Source organism: Aphanomyces invadans, assembly GCF_000520115.1.
Source record: "Aphanomyces invadans strain NJM9701 unplaced genomic scaffold supercont1.7, whole genome shotgun sequence".
Taxonomy (NCBI): Eukaryota; Oomycota; class Saprolegniomycetes; order Saprolegniales; family Verrucalvaceae; genus Aphanomyces; species Aphanomyces invadans.
This window is the reverse complement of record NW_008580152.1, coordinates 1,808,161-1,817,974: the sequence shown is the minus strand read 5'-3', so window position 1 is coordinate 1,817,974 and position 9,814 is coordinate 1,808,161. Positions and strand designations below refer to the sequence as shown.

Sequence of the window (9,814 nt, the reverse complement as noted above, 5' to 3'; positions counted from 1 at the left end):
CTTTGTGACACTCCAAGATGACTGACACCTGCACATCGCACGTTGCCAAAACTACCCTTGCGTAACGACGAGTGCGACTCAAGGGGTGCCAAGCGAGGGGGGGCGATCGAGGCATGGTGCAAAGGCTTCACTTGTCTTCTCGTCGAAACGGACCTGCAGTTTCTAATGGCGCGCGGTGGGTATGGCCGCGCCTCGTACCTGGAGCTCTTTGTTCCTCGCCCTCCTACCTTACCTATCCGCTCCATCAAGTACAACTCGAATTCGCCTACTATGCAGGCAATAGAGATGTCCTGTGCTGTGTACGTGTTCATGATATACATCCGAAAGCATGTGCAGGCGTTGAAAGGAGCGAAGATGATGCATATGTGTGTGGCTTTCGCTAGGGTGACACATCCTTTGCGTCCAATGCAACGACATGGACGGTGGATTCTTGCGATATGGTTGAGCGTTTAGCTGGTTGAAGGGGCTACCTGGGCATTGCGGAGACGTTTTCAGGTGGGGCTGCTGGCTATTCGAATGCACACGCCACATGCTTTGGGAGTGAAGGGGACACAGGATGTTGTGGGGCATCACACGGCATCATTGCCAGAGGGATTGGGCTCGAATCGACCGCATCTACGAAATGAAGCACTCACACCACGATGAATGGGTCAACGCCCTCGCCCACTGACTGGGGCATCAGTAGAATGGTGCACCAAGCCTGCGTGTTCTACAACCGACTGCGACCCAGAATGGATAGCTCGCGGATTTGGCAGACGCCACCTTTCCCAACGAAAATTTCTGTGCCAAGGTGTCCACATCTCCTTGCGCGATACAACTGGCGCAGCTGCCGCAAGGACTGGTGTGGAATAACCCGGGCGAATACCGCGCCAAGGTGATCTGGCCTTCAGTAACACGTGAAAGCGTGCTGAGGATATCGTCGCGTACAACCATCAGCTCTTTCAGCGGATGTAGGCAAATCCATGGAGGAACTGCGTTGAGTCAAAGCACTTCGTTGTTGTCGACGACTGATTGGCGACGAACTCAGGACGCTGCGTCGATCGGTTGCCGCAGCTGTGAATAGTCGGAGCTGCCATGTATCCGCTTCCGCCAGGGTGGGGGCGCACTGTTCGCTTGCTCCCTCCTCTCGGCTCTGCAGGTCAACACCGTTGGACCGTTGGACGGATGCTCATTTACCTGCGTGATTCAAGGTGGGGTTACGTCGATGGGGCTGTTCAATGGCCTTTCACCAAGTAGCACCAAGAACGATGCTAGCCGACAGAGAGACAAGATACGACGCACCGCATCCATGCGTCCAACGACCGCTGCCGCGCCATTTGGGGGGGGGCTCATCAGCACTTACAAGCCAGCACACAAGCGCGCATGCTCACCAACAAAAACCTGCATGTTAATGCGAAGGGCACTTGGGACGAGGGGGAAGACGTTGTCCCACACACTGACAGAATTGGACCAATCCACCTTGACGGCATTCGCAGCCCTGCAAAATGTCTGCGTCGTCGAGTGCTTCGTCGCCACTGCCATCTGGACAAGCGTCCGTGGTGGCTGGAATCGTGGCCGGCTGTGTCACGCGTACATGCACGTCCCCACTGGACGTGTTGAAGATCCTTCTTCAGCTGGAAAAGCAGAAGCAGGTCCAGCATGGCCCGTCGGCTATCGCAGACACGTGCCGCCACATATACAACACGAATGGGTTGCGTGGCTTTTGGAAAGGCAATTTCGCGGGGTGTTGCCGGCTTGGGCCGTACGCCGGGGTCAAGTTCTTTGTGTTCGAAACGCTCGTGCACGGATCCCCGCCGGACATGGTGACGACCGCCCACAGCCATCGCGCGATCTGCGGCGCCTGTGCTGGCATGCTCGCGACGGTGGCAGCATATCCGCTTGAAGTGGTGCGCACGCGCATCATCTTGCAGTCGTTGAAGCCGTCCACGTCCACTGGAATCGTACAAGATTTGGTCACGCTGAGCAAGGCAGAAGGGATGAGAGGGCTGTACCGCGGGCTGGGGCCAGGTTTACTCGGATCGATTCCGTTCGAGGGGACTCAATTCGCGTGCTTTGAAAGCGCTAAAGTGTACATGACAAGCCATCGATGGCCGTCGTGGCGTTGGCACGAGGAAAAGCAGTCGCTCGAGACGCTGGACTACTTGGTCGTGGGATGTGTTGCCGGCGCAATTGCCCAAATCGTGGCGTACCCGTTCGACACAGTCAAGAAGCGGTTGCAAGCGCAAGCGTTTGGAGCGGGTGGACAGCAACGAATGTACCGCGGCATGGTGGATTGCCTGGTCCGAGTCGTGCGAAACGAAGGCGTGTTGGCGCTGTATCGGGGGACACTGCCGAACCTTCTACGAGTTGCCCCCCACACGGCCATCATGTTTACCACGTACGAACTCACCAAGCACTTCTTGCTCTCCGAACAGCCCACGATGTTGCGGAAGCGGTACAACGAGCTCGTGCACCGCTACCTCGAGTAACTCAACGTGGCGCCAGACTGCCTCGGCAGAGATCTGTCCCCATCGAGCGTTGTTTGTTGACGCCGCGGCCCTCATAACCTCATCTATGAACAATCGACCTAGCTCCGTCTTGTGTGTGAGACAGCCATGTGATCGAGAAGCACGATTGAATTGCACGGACAATTGAAAAAGTGTCGGTTTGCTAGTGCAGCACGGATTCCATGTCCAGCCAACTCACGACCACGTACGGACGGCACGGCATCGGAGGAAAACGCAGAGTCGAGAGAGAGAGACAGGGGGGGTATGCTGAAGTGTGCGGGGGCTTGATTCTCTCCATTTTCGTGGTTTCTTCCAGTGCTTAGCAAGCGGTCACATCGTGTGCAAACGTCCCTTTTGACAGCCCTCTCCAAGTTTCGATTGCTACCACCGGTGGCCTAAGGAAGACGGTGTCGCGCACGTATGCGTGCGTCGAATCGAGATCCGTGCTTGTGGAGGCTGTGACCCCAACGAACACGACCAGCCTGTCGCTGCACTCCACGACATCCAAGACACAACTGAACGATGCCTCCATCCGCGTCGCACGGGCGTTTTGGGGGGTGGGCGCTCCGACCCATCCATGGCCGACGTAGAGTCTACTACGGCAGGTCGTCATCCGTATGCTGCTCGCTGAACGATCCATCGAGAGCTCGGTAAACGCTTATGCCAACCGTGCTTGGTGCACACACCACGCATGAAACGATGACCGGCTGAAAACGGTCGGAAATCGTCCGGGCTAAAGTTAGCTCCGTCAACTTTGGACGGCACTGCGCGGGTCGTCGTCACCTTCGTTCGTGGGCCTTGCACGTCGACACGATGGTGAGTGCCAAGGAGCGCAAAAAGAACATCGTCGAGAAGAAGTTGCGGGATCTGAGCACCCTCGCGGGGCGGTACCAGAGGTAGGTACAGCCGCCCCGTCTCCACACCACGACAAAGTGAAACATCGCTGTGTTGGTCATGCAGCGCGTTTGTCCGTCGGAATGCATCCGAGAAATCGCGGCACCCACGTGACATGGTGTACGGGAAGCCGTGGGAATCGCTCTTCATGCGCAAATCTCGTCGGGAGCGAAGGGTGGGTACAGCGCCACATGGGCACGGGTCGGCGGCTCATCGCAAGTACTTGTCGGGATAGCATATTGTCCAGACACCATGGGAGTACCCGATGGGGGCACAGCACCTGGCGGCGATCGTGATTCAGGTTTGGCGACTCCAAGTCCAAGTTGACATGATCTTCGTCTAGAAACGCGTGCGGGGGCTGCTGACCCGGTTATCGTTGCAGGTGCACGTCGTTGTGTGTGTGTCAAAGCGGATCGTAAACGGCAACACGTCGTAGGGGCTGCTGCGCAGCCGCAAGAAGAAGATGAAAATGAGCCTCATGCATCGGTTCATTGCCCTCCACAATGGAAACTTCGACGACAAAGAGCACTTTCGCCACTTTTGCGCGTCGCGGCTGCAGGTAGATGGAGCCAATGTTTGTTGTCGACATGACGTCGGCATGGAGGCATGGTACAGAATGCGGAAAATCCACTGGCGGTACCATCTCGACCGCCATCCCATGTACCACATCGCGGCCATGCAGGTGACCCGTCATGGTCGGCATGCCTTCGTCAACGCGATCGTAGATTCAGTACAAGTGGCGCATGTTCTTTCAACGGACTCTTGTCCATGGCGACGTCACCCCCCGTGAACGAGCAGTCCTTCGCATCCAGGCCAAGTGGCGGTGCTACACTAACCGCCGAATCTACCGATATTACCGCGACTTGATCCATTTCCGCAACGCGGGCGACCCCATGGTCATGCTGCGCGCGATCAACCCTTCCGAGGCGTCGTTGCTGGATGCGTCAACGAACGCGCAGGTGCGATGATGTACTGCCTTCCCGTCGTCCTCTAATCCCTGCGCAGGTCCGCTTCCGACTCGGCGGGTCGGCGTTCCCCCCGACCATCTACTACAAGATCTTCACTCGCGGTGCTGTGTGCGATATGAATGCATTTAGCCCGAAAGACTACACGACAGCTCGTCACATTGGGCCCCGCAACGTCAATATTCGACCAGCTCGACCTGGTACACACGTCGCGGCGCGTCCATGGGAGGCTGACTTTGACGTGGTACGTCTAGGCATTGGCGTGAAGCAAGTCATCCGAGTCGGCAACGCGTACTACGGCGCCAACCAGTGCGGTTCCAACACCGCCAATTGGTACCGCCGGTGGGATAACAACGGATGGCGCCCCGTCACGTCCAAAGTCATCGCCCCGACCGCCGACATGGACCCGATCACGGTACAATCCCCATGATCCACTCGCCCCCTCCCGTTTTTTATCGTTCTCCGGTGTTTTGGTGGCCCGTTTGAAGCCCCACTCGGTTCTCGAGTCGTTTTCTTGGTATGTTGATCGTGGCGACGTAGGTGGCGACGGCCAACCGACCCCGCGCATACCACCACTCGCGCGTGGTGCGACAGCAGCAAGTGATCCAACAGCGCAAGGAAAAGAAGCGGCAGTGGATGAAGCAGCTCTACATGTACACGTGGAAGACGGACGGACGCAGGAGTCACGTGAAACTAGGAACCACATGGACGAGAAAGCGCTCCAGGCATGTGGGAACGACACGGAGCGACAAACCCCGGCGGAACCAGCCATTGACTTTGACTCGCCCGACTGGGAAACTCAGGCCACCGACATGTTTCACGTAAGAAGAAGGCTGCTTCCAACGACGACTTTCTGACCGTCGACCGGCGGTAGTGGGCCGAAAACTTGGACTTTGACCATTACGTGGCCAACTGGTCAAGTCTGGGCACGACCACCACTGTTCAAGACGAGCTACCTGTCATCATGTGAGCTCAATTTGCGTCCACCACAGATTGGAGAGAACGGATGGCTGGGACCCGTCACTTGGACAAACCGAACACGTACGAATGGACACCGACGCGTGTTAAGGCATCTCAATCCAAACCAACTACACATTTGTTGCATTCACGTCGTCGTCGTCGTCGTCTATCGGGGCGCCGATCGCCCCATTCACGGACGATTTGCACTCGACGCCGAGCGATTCGCGGAATGTTCGCGGGATAAACCAGCAATGACCGCGCTGAACGCCGCCAACTCGAGTGGCATTCCAGTCGAGGCCGCCAAAAGTCCACTGGTTGTCGAAGGTCGCAAACTGGACTTTAAGCCAGTCCTTGGAGAAGCTTAGCTCCATAAAGCCGTACGGGTTGCCCTCGACGACCCATTTCGTCTTGACCTGGCCATTATCCATGGCAGGAATATTCGACGTCGCAATACCGCCGCCGCCTCCGTTCTGGATAAAGTGAGTGCCCCACTTGGCAATGTCGTGGTTGAATCCGTGGGTGTGCCCGTTCAACCAGGCGGCGACGCCACCTTCCCGACACAGCTTGTACCTGTATATTATTGACATGACGCATGACATGATGCATGACATGATCGTACCATTTCTCCATCTTGGCAGGGTCCATGTGATAATGCGGCGAGTAGTGCGTGTTGACGATCTTGAATGTCGCGGTCGACGCCTTCATGTCGTCCATGGCGCGGGTCAGCGACTCTTCCGCCCACGATTCGATCTTTGCAACGCACGCGTTGAACAAGGACACATTGCCTCCCATACAACCAACGTCGCCGGGCTGCGGGTCGCCGCACACCCATGTGTCGAGACCAAGCTTGGGCGCATACCCATAGCACTGGCAGCACACGTCCTTTGCGCCATGGTTCTCTGCGTGATTTGTGTCGATGTTGTACACTTCGACACTTACGTCGCCCTTGACGACTCGTTCGACGTAGTAGTGGCCGCGTAGTTGCCATCTACGGCATCCACCCTGTGCTTACCCTTGACATAGGAGACTCATGGTGTTGTACCTGTTGTGGTGTGGACTTGTATAGTTGGCCTGGGCCTCGAAGCGGATGTCCAAGTACCGCAGCAGCTCGTCTTCGTCTTCGCACTCGCGAAAGTTGCCGTCCGACTCGCCGCAGATAAACGTTGCACCGCCAATGTCATGGTTTCCTGCCACGTTGAGCCACGGAATCGCTTGAAGACTCGTCGCGTTGTACACTTTTTCAAACGTTTCTTCGAGGCGGTACTTGACGTCGTCGGTCCCGACACCGTTCCAGTAAAAGTTGTCTCCGTGGCCCAAGATGCGGCTCGGATGCAGCTCCGCAGCGGACTGCGCCATCAGCGCCGCCACATGCACTTGAGCGTAATAGTCGACTTTGTAGCGGGTGTGTCGGGTGTCTACTCCTCCTAATACCATCCATGAACACTTTCACGACAGACGTCATGGAGCGAACCGTTGTACTTCTGGCAGCACGATCCAGGGTCCCCTTTGTCCTTGCCGAGGGTGCCGCCCCAATCGCCCAGAGCGAGGAATGTCATTTGTGGAACCGCTTTCTCCGGGTTTTCCAGCCGTGTCTTGCCCACACGCAAAGACATGGCGACACTCTCGTCGTCTTCGAACGCAGTTGACGGGTCGACTCGCGACAACGGCAGCGTGCCGACAGAAGAATGTCGGGAGGCTCCATGCGTCGAGAGATACGACAATGCCACACATGCAGATACGCCGACAAATCCAAGCTTGACGAACGGTTTGGAACCGACCCACTGCCACCCACATGATGTGAGTGCACACTGCAGCAGCCAGTGACTCAAGGACGTACCGGCGCCGTGGACTGCTGTGACTCGAGGAGCCCAATAGCCTCTTGCTTCTTTGCGGAGATAGCTAGCGTGCGCATCTGGCTGGCCACGACAGGGCAAAGATCGTAATGAGGCGTTCGGCGGTCGAGGTTGAAGCCCAAGGAGCGACACTGTTTCTCACTGGGTTGGGTTGACATTTTTTTTCGTGATGAAATATTTAAACTGGATCAACGTATGGACCTGATCCAAACCAAAAAGAATACCGTCCACCCGCGGGATCTTCAAACAAGCGCTAATACGATGATACCGAAGTGCAAAGAACCGGTGCATCTGTTGGCTGACAATATGCCACTTGAAAATTGTATGCCCAACCACCAACATTTATTCCAACCAACATTCCCAAATTGAATCTGCGCAGATGCGCACATTGCTGTTGCAATGTGCCATGGACTGCCCGAAACGGCCTTCAACTTGAGGTGGCGCGCGCCATCTCCGCCACAAATATGGACGAGATGGCCTGGGCCACCTTACGCTGATTGCTGCATCCATGTGTGCCTGCTTTAGACGGCATTGGATGCAGACAACGGAGGCAGGCACAAGTTTGCTGTCATCCATTTGTCACGGCGCCTTGGGCTTCCGTGAGAAGGAGGTCTACACGGTTCGGGGTTTGCACGTTTTCTTTGTGACCATGCAAGACGTTGCTGCGCTCCATCAGACAACCGAAAAACTCGAGAGTGATCTCCTTGACATTCTTCGTTCAGCTTGCAACGAATTCCAGCAGGGTACAGTAATACGAGTCAAGACGTGTGCAGCTGCGTTCGAGTGTAGTAAGGTCGATTGGATCGGTTTGTTTACACATTGTTACGCTTCCATGGGAGCGCCAACAGCTCCATTTATTGAGCCTTTGCACTCGATGCCACTCGACGCTTGATGGGTTCTCGGAATGAACCAGCAATGTCCTCGTTGGAGCCCGCCCACGACTGTCGACTGGCGGTCCAGCCCGCCAAACGTCCACTGGTCGTCAAATGTGGCAAACCGAACTTGCAGCCAATCTTTCGACACGATCAGCTCCATGAAGCCGTACGGGTTACCCTCCACGCGCCACTGACTAGCCAATTTCAGTGAGCCAGGTGGAAACGCATCCCGTTCACGCCTCAAGTCCTTACTTCTTGACAAGCCCATTATTGATGCCTGGCAAGTTGCGCGTCCAGTAGCCGCCGCCACCGCCATTCAAAAAGAAATGCGTGCCCCACTCTGCCACGTCATGGCTGAATCCATGGGTGTGCCCGTTGAACCACGCCGTCACACCTGCTTCTCGACACAATGCGTACCTACGCAGCTCATTCAAAACCTCACGTTTGTGGCGCGGCTAGAATTGGTCGTCCAGCGCGCAGAATTCCCACCCACCACTGCATCATCTTGGTTCGGTTCATGTGATAATGAGGGGAGTAGTGCGTGTTGACTATCTTGAATGTTGCTGTGGACGCCTTGATATCCTGCATGGCACGTGTGTAGGATTCACTCGCCCAAGTTTCAATCTTGGCCACACATTCGTCAAACATGGCGACATCACCACCCAAGCAGACGAGGTCGCCGCGCTGCGCGTCGTCGCAGAGGCTCTGGTTCAGTCCAAACTTGGCAGAGTACCCAAAGCATTGACAGCACACATCTTTGGCTCCGTGGTGGTCGGCGTGGTTGGTGTCCAAGTTGAAGATATCGACGCTCGTACCATGCTTGGCCACACGGTCAACGTAGTAGTGGTCCCGCAGCACCCATCTAACCCTGCCTGTCAGATGCATTCAAATCGATGACCGCTGCAGACCGGTTGTGCCGCGGGCTTGTGTAATTCGCCTGAGCTTCGAATCGAATGTCCAAGTACCGCAACAGCTCGTCCACAGATGCGCATTCGCGGAAGTGGCCGTCGGCATCCCCACAAATGAATGCGTTCCCGCCCAAATCATGGTTGCCCGCCACATTCAGCCACGGGACGTTCTCGAGGGATGGCGCGTTGTACACGTTTTCAAACGACTGCTCGATCCTGTACTTGGCATCGGCGGTGCTGACGCCACTCAAGTAGAAGTTGTCGCCATGGCTGAGGATACGTTGCGGTTTCAGCTCGACCGCAGACGTTGCCAACAGCGTTGCAATGTATTCTTGAGCGTAAAAATCAACCTTGTACCGTGGATTGTTGAAGTCAATCGCCCCTATCGTCATGATGTGAGGGAGATGTACGTGAACACCACGGTGGAGCGACATACCGTTGTACAACTTGCAACAAGTGCCAGGGACGCCTTTGTCTTTTCCCAGAGTGCCCCCCCAGTCCCCAACAGCAAGGAGTGAGAATGCCATGGTGGATGTTTCGGGGTCCGAGAGCGACATGGCCTGCCTGGAGCGTCGACCTCCATTCGTGGCGGTGGGACGAAGAGTGACAGTGTGCACTGACACGAGGGATGCCACAGTACATGCTGCGACAAGACCGATCAAGCACGCCGGCAATGCAAGCTAGCGATACCCGTGAGTCCATGAAGCATACAACACGTGGAGGTTACTGCACGACGCGGCGGTCTTGCTGGATCCCTTGCTGGATCGAGTAGGACGGTGGATTCCATGCTACAAAGATCGTAACTGTGAATAGAAAAAACGGGTGAAATTTACCTAATATTTTCGTAATTTTTCGGAAGATTCGTCCAAGTCT

The 9,814-nt window shown here is 56.0% G+C and overlaps 4 protein-coding genes across 5 annotated transcripts; 2 read left to right on the top strand and 2 right to left on the bottom strand.

Annotated features, from left to right (window-relative positions):
• Positions 1–1,484: 1,484 nt before the first annotated feature.
• On the top strand, positions 1,485–2,468 carry H310_04708 (hypothetical protein; the record flags this gene model as incomplete). Its single annotated transcript, XM_008869166.1, has 1 exon — positions 1,485–2,468. The coding sequence occupies one exon, from the start codon at positions 1,485–1,487 to the stop codon at positions 2,466–2,468; it is 984 nt and encodes a 327-aa protein (XP_008867388.1).
• Positions 2,469–3,299: 831 nt separating this feature from the next.
• On the top strand, positions 3,300–5,315 carry H310_04707 (hypothetical protein; the record flags this gene model as incomplete). The annotated part of the gene is made up of 12 exons (XM_008869165.1): positions 3,300–3,382; positions 3,447–3,555; positions 3,616–3,681; positions 3,724–3,762; positions 3,817–3,939; positions 3,985–4,062; positions 4,106–4,339; positions 4,386–4,545; positions 4,600–4,760; positions 4,886–4,998; positions 5,043–5,166; positions 5,220–5,315. 12 exons carry the CDS (start codon positions 3,300–3,302, stop codon positions 5,313–5,315), a joined length of 1,386 nt encoding a protein of 461 aa, XP_008867387.1.
• On the bottom strand, positions 5,146–7,286 carry H310_04706 (hypothetical protein). The gene is made up of 5 exons (XM_008869164.1): positions 7,143–7,286; positions 6,777–7,086; positions 6,348–6,729; positions 5,925–6,293; positions 5,146–5,875 (listed from the first exon to the last, which is right to left on the bottom strand). The coding sequence occupies exons 1-5, from the start codon at positions 7,215–7,217 to the stop codon at positions 5,434–5,436; spliced, it is 1,578 nt and encodes a 525-aa protein (XP_008867386.1). The 5' UTR covers positions 7,218–7,286; the 3' UTR covers positions 5,146–5,433.
• A 660-nt stretch (positions 7,287–7,946) lies between these two features.
• Positions 7,947–9,737, bottom strand: H310_04705. 2 transcript variants are annotated; one of them, XM_008869162.1, is made up of 6 exons: positions 9,669–9,737; positions 9,378–9,621; positions 8,942–9,323; positions 8,527–8,895; positions 8,286–8,450; positions 7,947–8,227 (listed from the first exon to the last, which is right to left on the bottom strand). In XM_008869162.1, exons 1-6 carry the CDS (start codon positions 9,726–9,728, stop codon positions 7,981–7,983), a joined length of 1,467 nt encoding a protein of 488 aa, XP_008867384.1. In that variant the 5' UTR covers positions 9,729–9,737; the 3' UTR covers positions 7,947–7,980. The 2 variants fall into 2 exon arrangements, with proteins under 2 accessions (XP_008867384.1, XP_008867385.1); XM_008869163.1 differs by having other exon boundaries at positions 9,378–9,737.
• Positions 9,738–9,814: the final 77 nt, after the last annotated feature.